At 57.3% G+C, this 18,450-nt stretch overlaps 2 protein-coding genes and 1 long non-coding RNA gene across 3 annotated transcripts; all 3 read right to left on the bottom strand.

Moving 5' to 3' along the window:
* Positions 1 to 390: 390 nt before the first annotated feature.
* LOC135577444 (sperm-associated antigen 4 protein-like) lies at positions 391 to 6,029 on the bottom strand. Its single transcript, XM_065047375.1, has 9 exons — positions 5,383 to 6,029; positions 4,974 to 5,035; positions 4,735 to 4,775; positions 4,354 to 4,450; positions 4,080 to 4,149; positions 3,435 to 3,535; positions 2,655 to 2,822; positions 2,200 to 2,289; positions 391 to 1,662 (listed from the first exon to the last, which is right to left on the bottom strand). Exons 1-9 carry the CDS (start codon positions 5,399 to 5,401, stop codon positions 1,507 to 1,509), a joined length of 804 nt encoding a protein of 267 aa, XP_064903447.1. The 5' UTR covers positions 5,402 to 6,029; the 3' UTR covers positions 391 to 1,506.
* A 4,776-nt stretch (positions 6,030 to 10,805) lies between these two features.
* LOC135577445 (uncharacterized) lies at positions 10,806 to 13,518 on the bottom strand. Its single transcript, XR_010469240.1, has 3 exons — positions 12,777 to 13,518; positions 12,323 to 12,412; positions 10,806 to 11,784 (listed from the first exon to the last, which is right to left on the bottom strand). It is a non-coding gene; the product is annotated as an uncharacterized LOC135577445 (long non-coding RNA).
* A 44-nt stretch (positions 13,519 to 13,562) lies between these two features.
* LOC135577421 (uncharacterized) lies at positions 13,563 to 18,384 on the bottom strand. The gene is made up of 8 exons (XM_065047082.1): positions 18,213 to 18,384; positions 17,846 to 18,062; positions 15,519 to 15,589; positions 15,110 to 15,171; positions 14,871 to 14,911; positions 14,490 to 14,586; positions 14,216 to 14,285; positions 13,563 to 13,672 (listed from the first exon to the last, which is right to left on the bottom strand). The coding sequence occupies exons 1-8, from the start codon at positions 18,382 to 18,384 to the stop codon at positions 13,563 to 13,565; spliced, it is 840 nt and encodes a 279-aa protein (XP_064903154.1).
* Between the last annotated feature and the right edge of the window lie 66 nt (positions 18,385 to 18,450).

Genomic DNA, 18,450 nt, shown 5'->3' on the forward strand with positions numbered 1-18,450 from the left:
AACCCCTACAGAATAACAACGGTAGGGGACACCCGAAACATGAGGATACCCGGGCCCCAAGGGAGAAACGCTATGCCCTCTGGAAGTAGGGTGTTTTAAAGGGGATCCCTCAGGAGGTGAGTGACGCGTTACCGACTCTCAACCTGGAAAGCCTGGTGAAAGGCTGGGCCAAAATACTGACGGGGTGGAAAAAAACCACAATCCAAGGTGTACCTTAGGAGGGTGAAAGAAAATGGGCGGATAAAAGCTACACCCTTGCATAATCCTGGACCCTCCGCAGCGTGGCCGACCCAGCCTCCTGATAGTAAAAGGTCTACACAATGGACAAGGGTATTTTGAAACCCATACATCTTTTTGGCACGATGATGGGTTCTATTTGCAGGCCCCGATTGTTATGTAGTCACCGTGTTTTCTGAAACTTCCTACTTAGCTGTGCATAGACTTTTTACAGTAATGTGCTTTGCACAGTCAGCCTTCTAACAGTGATCTAGTTCTGGTGTATAATATCTTGTATAATAGCGGCAGTTATAGCCTTCTTAATATTTTTAGGATGCAAATAAGGATATGAATGAGCTTGGTGACCATGTAATTGTCCACCTGAATACACCTAATGCCATATTAAATTGAAAGGCAAATGAGGAAAGCAATGTGGGAGGAGACCAGAGCTGCCCAAGCTTTCCCCACCAAGCTGCACCCACGGAAGTGAGAAGAAGACCACACTGGTTTCCTGGCCTCTCATGCTTAGCAGGGTAGCAGGGCTGACAGTGGAAGTGTTGGCTTTAGCTTTTGAAGTTTACATCAGTCGGAGACGAATGGGTGTAGGTCCATACCCTTGCGTACTTGCTGTTGAAGATACAGGGCTGAACTGGGCAAATCTGCCCCCTTGAAAAAACCAGATGTTTGTGTGTTCTGCGTTCAGCTGGGACCTGGCTGTGTTTTGGCATTTCAGGCTGGGGCAACGGTGGCTCTCTTAAAGACACGCAGAAGGCAGAAGCGGAGGGCTGTGCCTGGGAGCGCGCGCGGGCACAGGGAGCTGAGCCAGTATCCCCGCTCCGCAGCAGCTGGGCTGCTCGGACCTCCTTACACACCCCAGACACTCCTCAGGGGTCCCACACATGGCTGCACCCCATGTGGACCCCTACCAGACCCTGTCCCCAGGCCCAAGGTGCCATCTGAAGGAAATGGGCCAGTACTTTGGGGATCATGACCCTCAAATGCTGCCAGGCTGTCTGATGACTCCTACTTGGCATGAGATGGCGGGTTGCCCCTCATGCTGCAGGATTTTGTCAAGGAACTGTGACAAGGAAAGGCTACAGGAGCATCACCTCCTTTTGCTTAGTTAGGAAGCGTCCCTGAAGCGGAGGGAAAGTGGAAAGCCTGAGGAAGGCCTCAGCCTGCACGAGGCAGAACTTGGCAGCTTGGAGAGGGCCTCTGATATGACATTGCCCTGCAGCAGACCAACAGCCACAACCCTCTGGCCTGTTTCTCCATCTAACTCTTTAATAACTATTCAGGCAAGGTGTCCACATGTGTCTGGTGGACAGCACTTGCTCCCACGATCTTCCCGTGCACCTGCACTCGATAAATGCAGGTGTATCCTCGTTTTCCCCAGTTGCTCCGTATGCCGAGCTTCAAAAGCTGGAAGGCTCTGGGGTTCCCATTCTGCAACAAAACCGTGGCGAAAGGCAGCGTCACTCCTGGGGTGTAAAGAGTGAGCGCAGGCTGCGCGCATCTTCTCTGCCAGCCCCTCCCCTCTCCAGGAGCAGTTCCCATCCTGGCTGAGGCGGCAGCTCCCCCCTCCTTCCCTTCTCCCACCCAGGTGGCAAAGGACCCCGTGCTTCTGCAGACCAAACACCCGCCACAGGGAGTGCGGAGGGCAGCTGTGGAAAGCTGAGGCTTGCTGGCTGCGGGAAACGGAGCGTGGGGAAGGTCCTGCTGCCAGGGCCCTCCCTGCCACCACCTGCCCAGCGGGTGCAGCCGGGTACCCCTGGGGACCCACACAGCTGTGGGGGCAAGGGGGCCCTTGTTCTGCATTTGCTGCCCTGCTGGATGACACTCTCCCCGCAATCGCATCAGTGTTTCTCTCGGCCAGTGTTGAGCCCCTGCCCCGGCAAGGACCATCCACACTCCTTCTTTAAGTGACTTCCTGGTCAACCAGCGTTTGGGCCCTGGCCTCTTGCCCACACACACTCACTGCACCTGCAGAGGGAAGGTCTGGGTCGGTTCTTTCTGCACGTTGTAAGTGAAGGTCCCCAGCAGAGTTTCCTCTTTGCCTTCCTCAGCCAGTCCCTTGGAGATAATGCAAGAGGAGCAGGTCAGGCTGAAGGCGTCCACGAGGAAAGACTCATGCCAGATCTGGGCCCGTGATCCCCACTCAGCCCCTTCAGCTCCAGCACAGTCGGGTGCAGGATGCGGTGGGACTGAGTGTCCCCCTTGGCTGTTGCTCAGAGGCCTGCGGGTGCTGGGCCAAAACACGCTGAGCAAGCCTTAGAAGCGGTGACACCCCCCCCGGCGTGTCCTTTGTAGTGTCCCCTCAGGGAACAGCAGTGCTTGGGAGCACACCAGTCTCGGCAGAGGCGCAGAGAGGACCAAGTGCCCCTTACAGCTTTTCCCCGTGGCCCAGTCCCAGCCCCCAGTGCCCGGCAGAGACTTACAGAGACAGTGAAATCTCGGGGGGCGCTGCTGACGGTGCCCAGCGGAGAGGCTGCCTTTGAGGTGTGCTGGATGGTGACGGTCGTCGGTTGTATTGGCATGGGCAACCGGATTAGCACCTCGCTCTGAGACCCTTGGAAAGGCCAGCAGTATCCCGGGGATGTATCCGACTGAAAGCAGAGGCCAAGAGCCGTGAACGCGAGGCCATGATGGGCCCCGCTGGGCTCCCGTGCAGCCAGAAGCACAGACGGCACTGCGCCCGTGGGCTGGGCTTGTGCTCAAAAACAGCGGTGTGCTGGGAAGCGTGCAGAAGTGCCCGGCTCTCTTCCCGGTGTGGGACAGAGGAAAAAAGCCAGCCAGTGGGAAACAGCGATGCCCCGCACCGGAGCCAGCGTTTCAGAGAAAGCCCTCTCTTTGGCCCACAGCTCTGCAGCCTCCCCCCACTCTCCACTGTGCCATCAGGAGAGGGAAAATCCGAGCTGTGGCAGGGAAATGGGGTGCCAAAGCAGAAGCTCCTTCAGCCAGCAGTGACCAGGGATGATGGGCAGGAAGCTCAGCTCAGCTCAGCTCAGCTCAGCCCAGCCCAGCCCAGCTCAGCCCCTTTCTGAGGATAACTGCCCTGTTTTTGTGAGCCAAGTCCCATGTGAATCCTCGTGTGTCAGGCACCAGAGCAGTGCCGTGGTTTTGAGGAACACCACTGGCCTGAGGGGAGATGCCCCAGGGCTTGTTCCCAACTTTATAAGGGGCAAGAGAGGCAGTACTGGCGGTTTCTGCTACTCTACCTGCACAAAGGTACCCAGCTCTGGTGGATCACACAGGAACCAAAAGACACTGCTGAACCCTGTGCATCTGCTGGACGATCTCTGCAGGTCAATGGCAGCCCCTAAGGGGAGAAGGGAGCAGCCTCAGGCTTGGAGGACCTGCTGGCTGCAGGCCATTTCTGAGGCTGCCTGCCAGCCCCGCACACGGCCTCACACCCTGGCAGGGGATGCAGCAAACAGAAGGAGATCCCCATGCTTGGTGGCGACAGCCTTTGTCTCCCAGCCACACAAAGAGAAGGGCTGCGGGTGCTGGGAGGCTGCAAGCTCCCCATGGGAAGGGCAGCAGACCCAAGGCAAGGCCCCGCTGTGTGGACAGCAAAGGATGGCCCGGCCACTGATTTTCATTCCCCAGGAAGGCTCAGCGGAGGAGGAGAGGTCAGGAGCGCTGCGTAGGGCACGGCCGGGGCTCCAGCGAGAGCTCTGGCGGCAGGTCTGGTGCGAGCCCAAGGGAGCCGCTCAGCCACAGTCGTGCTCTTGGGCCCTGTGAATTCGTGCCGCCTCCCTCTGCCCCAGAGAGCAGAATGTGCAGCACAGCCTGCTTTATGGAGCGCTAAGCACGACGAGCCCAGTGCCGTGACAGCCCTACCCCTGTCCATTCGTCTGTACCTGCACTTTTCAGAGCCCAGTCAGACAACTGCGTGGTTGCAGACATTGCGTCTCTCATTTGCTGAACTTCCTGGGAAAGACAGAAAGAAGCAGGGGAAGCAACCACATCAGACCTGGGCAGGAGAAAGAGCTTTAGAGCGGAGAAGCTCAAGCAGCATCCCTTGGCAAGGGATGGATGTGTGGGCTGGGCAGGAAAAGCCCATCAACTGGCCCGGGAAGCACCTTGTGCAGGGCCCTACTCGACACAGCCCTCCTTCCCAAAGTGCAGGATCACCTTCATGGTAGCGCTGATCTCTGCAGCCAGGCGCACCAGCTCATCTCTCAGCTGTTTCATCTCTTGGGATTGTTCCCCGCCCAGAGCCATCGTGTTCCTGCATTCACCAGGAAGGAGAGCAGATCTTGTGAGAGAGCGGCGGCTCAGCTCTTCCCAGAGTCTCCAAGCTCAGGAGGAGCGGAGACAGAGGTGCTCAAGCCACCTTCTTTCTTTTTCGCAGGCTTGCAAATGCTTCGCTTCCCCTCCCGGTTTAGCAAAAGGCCCAGGCAGGAGCGAAAGGCATGAGCCCTGGGCGCTGTACAAGTGAGCGCAAATAGCACCGGCTCATCTGCCATTACCCCTCGAAACGTGCTGCGCGTCAGGAGAGGAGAGGGCTCTTACCGCAGGGAGAGCAGGTCGGCGGCAGGCTGCCCCAGCAGCACCTGAAAGGGAAAGGTTCTCCATTTGAGTCCCAGAGCTGCTGGAGCTTGCCAGAGCTGGTGGCTCTAGGAAGGCAAGGCGGAAACTGCTGCTGATTCTCTGGGTCACTGCCTAGAACCGCAGGGACTGGGTGGTTGACCCGCCACCATCAGCAGGGCTCCTCTGTGGGGCTTGTCTCTCCCACAACAACAGTCACCGACCTGCGGCGCGTCCTGTGTCCACAGCCTCAACATGAGCATCAAGCTCCCGCAGCAAACACCAGCTGGAATTCAGATCACCAAGAGAGTAATTTCATTAGGCTGTCCAATGATCTCTGGAGTCACAGAGTCTCCTCCCACCTCAGGGTAGCAAGAGGCTGTCTGAGGACTTGGGGGAAAGGGTGCAGAGCTTGCAGTTCCAAGCGGGGACCCTCTCCTTGGTTTCAGGGCACACTTGGCGTCCCACAGCTACAGCCCATTTTCCCTCCCTCCTCTGCATGTAGTGGGCACCTTGGGAGCTCCCTGAGCTGCAGGCATGGGAGGCTGCAAGGGCCCCACCAGCACCTCTCTCTCACGCTGAAGCTCCCGCTCTGTGCCTCTGCCACTGCGCTGGCAGCAGGCAAATGCTCACCTAGAGCGCCTGCGAGCATCAAGATGAGGATCGTGAAGAGCCTCTTCTTTTTCAAGGTGATGATCTCTTTCCTGAATAGAAGAGGGAGTCCTGGTGTTAGCAGTGCTCAAGAGCAGTGCCCTGCGCATGGGGGATTTTCTCTTACCAGCTGAGGAGCAGTAATGTGGGAGGAGCCAGGGTCTCCTGGTGGGGACCACTGCCAGCCTCCCCTTGCTCGCCTTGACCCGCTGGCACCCTTCGTCTGTGTGTCCATGCCGGACACGTATTGTACTCACACGGTGGAGATTCCGGGGCTGAGGCGTCTCTGGAGGGAGACCACAGCCATCACCAGACTGAGGACCAAGCCTGGGCAAAGAAAACAGAGAAAAGTCTGAGGACTCTTCTGGAGGACACTGGTCCAGCACGTGCCAGATCCCTGCAGGGAGGTGGGCGCTGGTCCTATGGCCTCGCTCCCTGGGGCAGGGGCAGGGCCAGGGTCGTGGTTATGCCCTATCGAGTGGGGCAGCTGTGTGTCAACCTGGCCCAGGGCGTGCGGAGGGCTGGGCAGGGTCCCCTCGCAGGCAGGGCACTGAGAGTGGGCCTGGAGAAGGAGGATGGCACGAGTCCTGGGTTACTCCACAGTTTCTAGAGCATCCCAGAAAGACACAGACGTGACGGCCAGCTCTGTCATCGTCACACAGCCGAGGTGGCCCCAGGCCTCCTTTGGGGCAGGAGGACGCTGGTTCTGCAGGGCTGTCGGGCCCGGCCGAGCCAGGCAGGCTTGGTGCAAAGATGGGGTGAAAGGCAGCGCCAAACTTGCCTTCCTTTACCGCAGCACCGCGGCGCGCAGGCCCTCGCCGTCTGGTGCCCGGGCTCCTCCTGCCTCCTCGCCTCACCAGGGCAGCCCGTTGTGCTCCACGAGGAGCCTTTCTCTTCCCCATCCTGGGGAGAAGGGATGCTCTCCAGCAAGCTTCTGTGCCTGTCCGGTCAGAAGTCCTCCTGGAGACAGCTGGGAGAATGCCCGCCACAGGCACAGAGCCACCAGCACACTGCGAGCTCCTCACAGGCCCACAGCTAATGGCCCAGAGTGCCCGAGCTCAGAGAGGCTTGGCCCTGCACGGCCCTGTGATGTCACGGCTGTGACGTCACAGACAGAGCTGCAGGGGCTGGGCGGGGGGGGTCAGGGAGAGACCCCGCAGCCCGCTTGGTGCTGTGTTTGGCATTTGTGAGCAGGCAGTGTTGAAAACACAGCAGCGTTTCAGCTGGCGCTGGGCAGCGCTTGCAGAGCACCGAGGCCTCTCCTGTTCCTCGCTGTGTCCCCAAGCGAGTAGGCCGAGGCTGGGCGAGAGCCTGGGAGGGGACACAGCTGGGGTGGCCAAGCCAAACTGGCCAGAGGGGTGCTGCGTGCCACGGAACGTCGTGCTCCACAATAAAGCCTGGGCCTTTGGTCTTTCCGAAGTAGCCATTGCGTGGGGACTGGCTGGGCACGGCTCTGCTGGGGCCAACTCAGCACTGCCAGCGGAGAGAAAGGAGGGTGTTTGCTGAGAGCTTTGTAGTCGCCCAGTAGGCCAGGAAGGTTCCTGTGTGGCGGCACAAGGTGCCCTGGGGGCGCTGAGCATCTGGTGGGACAGCATGGGGCCACAGGGCGTCCTGAGCCTTGCCCCCACCTTCCCCCTGCCTGGGTAGGGCCAGCCTTGCCAGACAGGTGGTCTCATGGGGTGTCCTGGTTTTGTTAAAAACAAGTTTCTCTTTTAGTGAATTTGCCTGTCAGCTAAAGCCTTCATATTAACTGCATTTTCCTGGAGCACCAGACACATGTTTTGGTAAACCTAGCAATGGAATGCAAACTTATTGATAAGCACGGATGGACATCTCGCGAGAGGGGCAACGAGAAGCAAGTGAGCAAGAAACTGACCAACTGTGTATAACATTCCATTCACGTGAATACTTCATATAAAAGTGGGAGATCACGAGGATCTCGTGTGCTTTTCCCTTTTCCCTTCTGCTTATGGCCGACATTAGGAGAGGACCTTGCTAGTCGTCCCTGCGAACTGAGGCCTAGTGAGAGACTGAATCCAGCTCCGATTGGCTGCAGAGTCCAATCCAGGACTTCAGGTGCCGGCTCTGCAGTTGCTGAGACTTTCAGGATTGGTTTTGTATATTTTGTATTATTTTCTCTATTCTTATTAGTAGCATTAGTAAAACATCTTTAATTTTTTCCAACTCTCTTCACTCTGTGCTTCTTTTCCTTCCAATCGCCTCTCCTTAGTGAAAAGGGGGGAAAGGGAGGGGGAAGTGTGGGGGGGAAGAGGGGGTTAACAATACATCTGCCAGGGTTTTATTGTCACCCCGCAATCTTAACCCTCGACATGGGGCAAGTAGGGCGGCTGGCTCTGCGTGACAAGGTGCATGGTCTGCACGGGTTCTTTGGGCCGCTCAGCCCCGCTGGCATCGTCACGTCCTCTTGGGTTTCTTCAGCTTCCAAAGTGGCTCCAGGCACATCGGCTCCTTCTAAGATGAGACAGCCTTCAGGGTCTTGCCAGGTCGTAACGGGAGCAAACGCCTCTAAGAGGATAAAGACAGAGCCCTGGTGTGCACTGTCTCCATACCTTGTGAGCGAAGAGAGGGAGAAGCTGCCGATGCAGAGGCCCTGGCCAGAAGACAGGCTTTGGAAAGCCTCTTGGCAGATGTCCCTGCCACTGGTCCTTCACCCACCACGGTCCTTCCACCTAGACTCGATGTCTGTTCTTGCCCAGGTGCCTTTGCTGCTCCAGACACCCTCTCCCAGGGTATTGGTGTGCTGGGTTTCCATGTCCAGGTGATGGCAGCGGGGGCGCTGCCGAAGGGCGTCTGTGAAGAGAGGCTGTGGCTGCGTTGTTCCAGACATGGCCAGTCCCAGACGGCTCCAACAGACCCACCAGGGAACAGGGCTGAGCACACCCTATACCTTCCTGGGGCAAGATGTACCCCACAGCTGAGTAGTGGGTCCGGTCTTGTTTAACAGGACTCCTCCCACACCTGGACTACCGTGTCCAGTTCTGGGCTTTGCTGTAGAAGACAGATGTGGAGCTACAGGACAGAGCGCAGTCTGGACTGAAGAAGCCAGTAAGACGGTGAAGACACTGGCCTATGTCTCATGCAAGGAAAGGCTGAGTGAGCTGGGACTGTTCAGCCTGGAGAACAGAAGGTGTAGGGGAATCGTAGTAATGTTTTCAAATACCAAAAGGGAGGATGCGAAGAGGACAGAGCCAGGCCCACTGACTGGACCGGAAGCCATGGGCACAAGCTGCAATACTGGAGGTTGCCTCTGAACATCAGGAAGCACTTTTCCACTCTGAGGTTGACTGAGCACTGGCAGAAACAATTTTCTTCTGAGAAATGTGTTGTTATATCTTCCTTAGTTTTCAACTGACAGTGCGTGAACTAAGGCCACTATTTCCAAACACGGTGAAGTTTTATAACCCGTCTTTAGGTCATACAAGTTTCTGAGTTGTTGTGGTAAAGAAGATATTTTAATTAGCATACATGGGAATTTCTCTGTCATGAGCTCCCGTGTGTTCCTCCTAGGTCAGTAACAAACGTTCATGAATTTCTGCAAGGCCCCTTTACATCTCACACTCCTTTTCAGAGAAGCTACAGTCACCCAGTAGGCCAGGAAGGTTCCTGTGTGGCGGCGCTGAGCATCTGGTGGGGCAGCATGGGGTCACAGGTTGTAGTAAGCATGGCTTCTGAGTCAGGGACCATATTTTAGGTTGTCTCAAAGTTTGCTTGCTCCCACCTCCACCGCAAGCGCTGACGTCACTCTCCAGGAGCCCACCAGTGACAAGCCGTGGAGCCTGTGGGCCTGCCCAGCCACAAGACCTTTGCCTGGCTACAGGGGGCAGGGTGTGCAGGTCTCCTGACCGGCCACAGGCAATGAGAGACCTGCATGGCCAAGGACGAATCACCTGTCCCTGCCAAAGCGTGGGTGGTGCTGCAAATGGAGGATGGATAACTTAGAAATGCCTCCTCACCGTTTCTGTCCCCTAGTCAAGACCAAGTAGCAATACGAACAGGGTGAATACAAATCCCCTCAAATTATGACCAAGGAGTTTCCATACTCTGCAACGCAAGTAGCCAATCTAAAAAAGGATTTTAGTTGTTCACCAAAAGATTCTGCGACGGAATAGGTTTGGAGGGTGTCATTGTCTGGGGAGGATCAGATCTTATGAAGGGAATAGGAAGCAGAGGGATACTGTGGGCCAGGAGTGTTCCCTACCACCGGTGACCACCGTGTGCCCTGGTCCCCAACTCAAAGAGCAGCCCCTTGGGCTGGAGGCCTTAAGCCTTTCTAAAGGGGGGACCCCCTTGCCATTGTGGTGTCAGACAACCAGTTAGTGGAAAATGGACAGAGGGCAGCATGTCAGCAAATGACATATGACCGGGAGCTTAAATTTAGTCAAGAATCCCCAATGAGGACACTCGTTGACTCAGAGCAAATGATGCCTCTCATACAGGACCTCCCGGCCTCCCTGAAAACTTTTGGCATTCAGCTGCAAGGAAAAATACAGGTGATGTCCCAGAGCAAAAGGCAATAATGCTGCTGCATTAGAAGGAAAAGTGACCCCCAATTGCAGATTCCCTGAAAAGAAAGGCTGGACATGGGGAGGGGTGGCCCAAGAGTTAATGAATTATGGCTGAAAGAATGGTCCGGTGCCCTCTGTTGAAGGTGACTCTAAAGCTATCAGATGAACAGAGTGGCACCCCGCTTCTGAAAAGGCAAAACCCCTACAGAATAACAACGGTAGGGGACACCCGAAACATGAGGATACCCGGGCCCCAAGGGAGAAACGCTATGCCCTCTGGAAGTAGGGTGTTTTAAAGGGGATCCCTCAGGAGGTGAGTGACGCGTTACCGACTCTCAACCTGGAAAGCCTGGTGAAAGGCTGGGCCAAAATACTGACGGGGTGGAAAAAACCACAATCCAAGGTGTACCTTAGGAGGGTGAAAGAAAATGGGCGGATAAAAGCTACACCCTTGCATAATCCTGGACCCTCCGCAGCGTGGCCGACCCAGCCTCCTGATAGTAAAAGGTCTACACAATGGACAAGGGTATTTTGAAACCCATACATCTTTTTGGCACGATGATGGGTTCTATTTGCAGGCCCCGATTATTATGTAGTGACCGTGTTTTCTGAAACTTCCTACTTAGCTGTGCATAGACTTTTTACAGTAATGTGCTTTGCACAGTCAGCCTTCTAACAGTGATCTAGTTCTGGTGTATAATATCTTGTATAATAGTGGTAGTTATAGCCTTCTCAATATTTTTAGGATGCAAATAAGGATATGAATGAGCTTGGTGACCATGTAATTGTCCACCTGAATACACCTAATGCCATATTAAATTGAAAGGCAAATGAGGAAAGCAATGTGGGAGGAGACCAGAGCTGCCCAAGCTTTCCCCACCAAGCTGCACCCACGGAAGTGAGAAGAAGACCACACTGGTTTCCTGGCCTCTCATGCTTAGCAGGGTAGCAGGGCTGACAGTGGCAGTGTTGGCTTTAGCTTTTGAAGTTTACATCAGTCGGAGACGAATGGGTGTAGGTCCATACCCTTGCGTGCTTGCTGTTGAAGATACAGGGCTGAACTGGGCAAATCTGCCCCCTTGAAAAAACCAGATGTTTGTGTGTTCTGCGTTCAGCTGGGACCTGGCTGTGTTTTGGCATTTCAGGCTGGGGGAACGGTGGCTCTCTTAAAGACACGCAGAAGGCAGAAGCGGAGGGCTGTGCCTGGGAGCGCGCGCGGGCACAGGGAGCTGAGCCAGTATCCCCGCTCCGCAGCAGCTGGGCTGCTCGGACCTCCTTACACACCCCAGACACTCCTCAGGGGTCCCACACATGGCTGCACCCCATGTGGACCCCTACCAGACCCTGTCCCCAGGCCCAAGGTGCCATCTGAAGGAAATGGGCCAGTACTTTGGGGATCATGACCCTCAAATGCTGCCAGGCTGTCTGATGACTCCTACTTGGCATGAGATGGCGGGTTGCCCCTCATGCTGCAGGATTTTGTCAAGGAACTGTGACAAGGAAAGGCTACAGGAGCATCACCTCCTTTTGCTTAGTTAGGAAGCGTCCCTGAAGCGGAGGGAAAGTGGAAAGCCTGAGGAAGGCCTCAGCCTGCACGAGGCAGAACTTGGCAGCTTGGAGAGGGCCTCTGATATGACATTGCCCTGCAGCAGACCAACAGCCACAACCCTCTGGCCTGTTTCTCCATCTAACTCTTTAATAACTATTCAGGTAAGGTGTCCACATGTGTCTGGTGGTCAGCACTTGCTCCCACGATCTTCCCGTGCACCTGCACTCGATAAATGCAGGTGTATCCTCGTTTTCCCCAGTTGCTCCGTATGCCGAGCTTCAAAAGCTGGAAGGCTCTGGGGTTCCCATTCTGCAACAAAACCGTGGCGAAAGGCAGCGTCACTCCTGGGGTGTAAAGAGCGAGCGCAGGCTGCGCGCATCTTCTCTGCCAGCCCCTCCCCTCTCCAGGAGCAGTTCCCATCCTGGCTGAGGCGGCAGCTCCCCCCTCCTTCCCTTCTCCCACCCAGGTGGCAAAGGACCCCGTGCTTCTGCAGACCAAACACCCGCCACAGGGAGTGCGGAGGGCAGCTGTGGAAAGCTGAGGCTCGCTGGCTGCGGGAAACGGAGCGTGGGGAAGGTCCTGCTGCCAGGGCCCTCCCTGCCACCACCTGCCCAGCGGGTGCAGCCGGGTACCCCTGGGGACCCACACAGCTGTGGGGGCAAGGGGGCCCTTGTTCTGCATTTGCTGCCCTGCTGGATGACACTCTCCCCCGCAATCGCATCAGTGTTTCTCTCGGCCAGTGTTGAGCCCCTGCCCCGGCAAGGACCATCCACACTCCTTCTTTAAGTGACTTCCTGGTCAACCAGCGTTTGGGCCCTGGCCTCTTGCCCACACACACTCACTGCACCTGCAGAGGGAAGGTCTGGGTCGGTTCTTTCTGCACGTTGTAAGTGAAGGTCCCCAGCAGAGTTTCCTCTTTGCCTTCCTCAGCCAGTCCCTTGGAGATAATGCAAGAGGAGCAGGTCAGGCTGAAGGCGTCCACGAGGAAAGACTCATGCCAGATCTGGGCCCGTGATCCCCACTCAGCCCCTTCAGCTCCAGCACAGTCGGGTGCAGGATGCGGTGGGACTGAGTGTCCCCCTTGGCTGTTGCTCAGAGGCCTGGGGGTGCTGGGCCAAAACACGCTGAGCAAGCCTTAGAAGCGGTGACACCCCCCCGGCGTGTCCCTTGTAATGTCCCCTCAGGGAACAGCAGTGCTTGGGAGCACACCAGTCTCGGCAGAGGCGCAGAGAGGACCAAGTGCCCCTTACAGCTTTTCCCCGTGGCCCAGTCCCAGCCCCCAGTGCCCGGCAGAGACTTACAGAGACAGTGAAATCTCGGGGGGCGCTGCTGACGGTGCCCAGCGGAGAGGCTGCCTTTGAGGTGTGCTGGATGGTGACGGTCGTCGGTTGTATTGGCATGGGCAACCGGATTAGCACCTCGCTCTGAGACCCTTGGAAAGGCCAGCAGTATCCCGGGGATGTATCCGACTGAAAGCAGAGGCCAAGAGCCGTGAACGCGAGGCCATGATGGGCCCCGCTGGGCTCCCGTGCAGCCAGAAGCACAGACGGCACTGCGCCCGTGGGCTGGGCTTGTGCTCAAAAACAGCGGTGTGCTGGGAAGCGTGCAGAAGTGCCCGGCTCTCTTCCCGGTGTGGGACAGAGGAAAAAAGCCAGCCAGTGGGAAACAGCGATGCCCCGCACCGGAGCCAGCGTTTCAGAGAAAGCCCTCTCTTTGGCCCACAGCTCTGCAGCCTCCCCCCACTCTCCACTGTGCCATCAGGAGAGGGAAAATCCGAGCTGTGGCAGGGAAATGGGGTGCCAAAGCAGAAGCTCCTTCAGCCAGCAGTGACCAGGGATGATGGGCAGGAAGCTCAGCTCAGCTCAGCTCAGCTCAGCTCAGCTCAGCTCAGCTCAGCCCAGCCCAGCTCAGCCCCTTTCTGAGGATAACTGCCCTGTTTTTGTGAGCCAAGTCCCATGTGAATCCTCGTGTGTCAGGCACCAGAGCAGTGCCGTGGTTTTGAGGAACACCACTGGCCTGAGGGGAGATGCCCCAGGGCTTGTTCCCAACTTTATAAGGGGCAAGAGAGGCAGTACTGGCGGTTTCTGCTACTCTACCTGCACAAAGGTGCCCAGCTCTGGTGGATCACACAGGAACCAAAAGACACTGCTGAACCCTGTGCATCTGCTGGACGATCTCTGCAGGTCAATGGCAGCCCCTAAGGGGAGAAGGGAGCAGCCTCAGGCTTGGAGGACCTGCTGGCTGCAGGCCATTTCTGAGGCTGCCTGCCAGCCCCGCACACGGCCTCACACCCTGGCAGGGGATGCAGCAAACAGAAGGAGATCCCCATGCTTGGTGGCGACAGCCTTTGTCTCCCAGCCACACAAAGAGAAGGGCTGCGGGTGCTGGGAGGCTGCAAGCTCCCATGGGAAGGGCAGCAGACCCAAGGCAAGGCCCCGCTGTGTGGACAGCAAAGGATGGCCCGGCCACTGATTTTCATTCCCCAGGAAGGCTCAGCGGAGGAGGAGAGGTCAGGAGCGCTGCGTAGGGCACGGCCGGGGCTCCAGCGAGAGCTCTGGCGGCAGGTCTGGTGCGAGCCCAAGGGAGCCGCTCAGCCACAGTCGTGCTCTTGGGCCCTGTGAATTCGTGCCGCCTCCCTCTGCCCCAAAGAGCAGAATGTGCAGCACAGCCTGCTTTATGGAGCGCTAAGCACGACGAGCCCAGTGCCGTGACAGCCCTACCCCTGTCCATTCGTCTGTACCTGCACTTTTCAGAGCCCAGTCAGACAACTGCGTGGTTGCAGACATTGCGTCTCTCATTTGCTGAACTTCCTGGGAAAGACAGAAAGAAGCAGGGGAAGCAACCACATCAGACCTGGGCAGCAGAAAGAGCTTTAGAGCGGAGAAGCTCAAGCAGCATCCCCTGGCAAGGGATGGATGTGTGGGCTGGGCAGGAAAAGCCCATCAACTGGCCCGGGAAGCACCTTGTGCAGGGCCCTACTCGACACAGCCCTCCTTCCCAAAGTGCAGGATCACCTTCATGGTAGCGCTGATCTCTGCAGCCAGGCGCACCAGCTCATCTCTCAGCTGTTTCATCTCTTGGGATTGTTCCCCGCCCAGAGCCATCGTGTTCCTGCATTCACCAGGAAGGAGAGCAGATCTTGTGAGAGAGCGGCGGCTCAGCTCTTCCCAGAGCCTCCAAGCTCAGGAGGAGCGGAGACAGAGGTGCTCAAGCCACCTTCTTTCTTTTTCGCAGGCTTGCAAATGCTTCGCTCCCCCTCCCGGTTTAGCAAAAGGCCCAGGCAGGAGCGAAAGGCATGAGCCCTGGGCGCTGTACAAGTGAGCGCAAATAGCACCGGCTCATCTGCCATTACCCCTCGAAACGTGCTGCGCGTCAGGAGAGGAGAGGGCTCTTACCGCAGGGAGAGCAGGTCGGCGGCAGGCTGCCCCAGCAGCACCTGAAAGGGAAAGGTTCTCCATTTGAGTCCCAGAGCTGCTGGAGCTTGCCAGAGCTGGTGGCTCTAGGAAGGCAAGGCGGAAACTGCTGCTGATTCTCTGGGTCACTGCCTAGAACCGCAGGGACTGGGCGGTTGACCCGCCACCATCAGCAGGGCTCCTCTGTGGGGCTTGTCTGTCCCACAACAACAGTCACCGACCTGCGGCGCGTCCTGTGTCCACAGCCTCAACATGAGCATCAAGCTCCCGCAGCAAACACCAGCTGGAATTCAGATCACCAAGAGAGTAATTTCATTAGGCTGTCCAATGATCTCTGGAGTCACAGAGTCTCCTCCCACCTCAGGGTAGCAAGAGGCTGTCTGAGGACTTGGGGGAAAGGGTGCAGAGCTTGCAGTTCCAAGCGGGGACCCTCTCCTTGGTTTCAGGGCACACTTGGCGTCCCACAGCTACAGCCCATTTTCCCTCCCTCCTCTGCATGTAGTGGGCACCTTGGGAGCTCCCTGAGCTGCAGGCATGGGAGGCTGCAAGGGCCCCACCAGCACCTCTCTCTCACGCTGAAGCTCCCGCTCTGTGCCTCTGCCACTGCGCTGGCAGCAGGCAAATGCTCACCTAGAGCGCCTGCGAGCATCAAGATGAGGATCGTGAAGAGCCTCTTCTTTTTCAAGGTGATGATCTCTTTCCTGAATAGAAGAGGGAGTCCTGGTGTTAGCAGTGCTCAAGAGCAGTGCCCTGCACATGGGGGATTTTCTCTTACCAGCTGAGGAGCAGTAATGTGGGAGGAGCCAGGGTCTCCTGGTGGGGACCACTGCCAGCCTCCCCTTGCTCGCCTTGACCCGCTGGCACCCTTCGCCTGTGTGTCCATGCCGGACACGTATTGTACTCACACGGTGGAGATTCCGGGGCTGAGGCGTCTCTGGAGGGAGACCACAGCCATCACCAGACTGAGGACCAAGCCTGGGCAAAGAAAACAGAGAAAAGTCTGAGGACTCTTCTGGAGGACACTGGTCCAGCACGTGCCAGATCCCTGCAGGGAGGTGGGCGCTGGTCCTATGGCCTCGCTCCCTGGGGCAGGGGCAGGGCCAGGGTCGTGGTTATGCCCTATCGAGTGGGGCAGCTGTGTGTCAACCTGGCCCAGGGCGTGCGGAGGGCTGGGCAGGGTCCCCTCGCAGGCAGGGCACTGAGAGTGGGCCTGGAGAAGGAGGATGGCACGAGTCCTGGGTTACTCCACAGTTTCTAGAGCATCCCAGAAAGACACAGACGTGACGGCCAGCTCTGTCATCGTCACACAGCCGAGGTGGCCCCAGGCCTCCTTTGGGGCAGGAGGACGCTGGTTCTGCAGGGCTGTCGGGCCCGGCCGAGCCAGGCAGGCTTGGTGCAAAGATGGGGTGAAAGGCAGCGCCAAACTTGCCTTCCTTTACCGCAGCACCGCGGCGCGCAGGCCCTCGCCGTCTGGTGCCCGGGCTCCTCCTGCCTCCTCGCCTCACCAGGGCAGCCCGTTGTGCTCCACGAGGAGCCTTTCTCTTCCCCATCCTGGGGAGAAGGGATGCTCTCCAGCAAGCTTCTGTGCCTGTCCGGTCAGAAGTCCTCCTGGAGACAGCTGGGAGAATGCCCGCCACAGGCACAGAGCCACCAGCACACTGCGAGCTCCTCACAGGCCCACAGCTAATGGCCCAGAGTGCCCGAGCTCAGAGAGGCTTGGCCCTGCACGGCCCTGTGATGTCACGGCTGTGACGTCACAGACAGAGCTGCAGGGGCTGGGCGGGGGGGGTCAGGGAGAGACCCCGCAGCCCGCTTGGTGCTGTGTTTGGCATTTGTGAGCAGGCAGTGTTGAAAACACAGCAGCGTTTCAGCTGGCGCTGGGCAGCGCTTGCAGAGCACCGAGGCCTCTCCTGTTCCTCGCTGTGTCCCCAAGCGAGTAGGCCGAGGCTGGGCGAGAGCCTGGGAGGGGACACAGCTGGGGTGGCCAAGCCAAACTGGCCAGAGGGGTGCTGCGTGCCACGGAACGTCGTGCTCCACAATAAAGCCTGGGCCTTTGGTCTTTCCGAAGTAGCCATTGCGTGGGGACTGGCTGGGCACGGCTCTGCTGGGGCCAACTCAGCACTGCCAGCGGAGAGAAAAGAGGGTGTTTGCTGAGAGCTTTGTAGTCGCCCAGTAGGCCAGGAAGGTTCCTGTGTGGCGGCACAAGGTGCCTTGGGGGCGCTGAGCATCTGGTGGGACAGCATGGGGCCACAGGGCGTCCTGAGCCTTGCCCCCACCTTCCCCCTGCCTGGGTAGGGCCAGCCTTGCCAGACAGGTGGTCTCATGGGGTGTCCTGGTTTTGTTAAAAACAAGTTTCTCTTTTAGTGAATTTGCCTGTCAGCTAAAGCCTTCATATTAACTGCATTTTCCTGGAGCACCAGACACATGTTTTGGTAAACCTAGCAATGGAATGCAAACTTATTGATAAGCACGGATGGACATCTCGCGAGAGGGGCAACGAGAAGCAAGTGAGCAAGAAACTGACCAACTGTGTATAACATTCCATTCACGTGAATACTTCATATAAAAGTGGGAGATCACGAGGATCTCGTGTGCTTTTCCCTTTTCCCTTCTGCTTATGGCCGACATTAGGAGAGGACCTTGCTAGTCGTCCCTGCGAACTGAGGCCTAGTGAGAGACTGAATCCAGCTCCGATTGGCTGCAGAGTCCAATCCAGGACTTCAGGTGCCGGCTCTGCAGTTGCTGAGACTTTCAGGATTGGTTTTGTATATTTTGTATTATTTTCTCTATTCTTATTAGTAGCATTAGTAAAACATCTTTAATTTTTTCCAACTCTCTTCACTCTGTGCTTCTTTTCCTTCCAATCGCCTCTCCTTAGTGAAAAGGGGGGAAAGGGAGGGGGAAGTGTGGGGGGGAAGAGGGGGTTAACAATACATCTGCCAGGGTTTTATTGTCACCCCGCAATCTTAACCCTCGACATGGGGCAAGTAGGGCGGCTGGCTCTGCGTGACAAGGTGCATGGTCTGCACGGGTTCTTTGGGCCGCTCAGCCCCGCTGGCATCGTCACGTCCTCTTGGGTTTCTTCAGCTTCCAAAGTGGCTCCAGGCACATCGGCTCCTTCTAAGATGAGACAGCCTTCAGGGTCTTGCCAGGTCGTAACGGGAGCAAACGCCTCTAAGAGGATAAAGACAGAGCCCTGGTGTGCACTGTCTCCATACCTTGTGAGCGAAGAGAGGGAGAAGCTGCCGATGCAGAGGCCCTGGCCAGAAGACAGGCTTTGGAAAGCCTCTTGGCAGATGTCCCTGCCACTGGTCCTTCACCCACCACGGTCCTTCCACCTAGACTCGATGTCTGTTCTTGCCCAGGTGCCTTTGCTGCTCCAGACACCCTCTCCCAGGGTATTGGTGTGCTGGGTTTCCATGTCCAGGTGATGGCAGCGGGGGCGCTGCCGAAGGGCGTCTGTGAAGAGAGGCTGTGGCTGCGTTGTTCCAGACATGGCCAGTCCCAGACGGCTCCAACAGACCCACCAGGGAACAGGGCTGAGCACACCCTATACCTTCCT

This window comes from Columba livia, chromosome Z, assembly GCF_036013475.1.
Source record: "Columba livia isolate bColLiv1 breed racing homer chromosome Z, bColLiv1.pat.W.v2, whole genome shotgun sequence".
NCBI classification, from domain to species: domain Eukaryota; kingdom Metazoa; phylum Chordata; class Aves; order Columbiformes; family Columbidae; genus Columba; species Columba livia.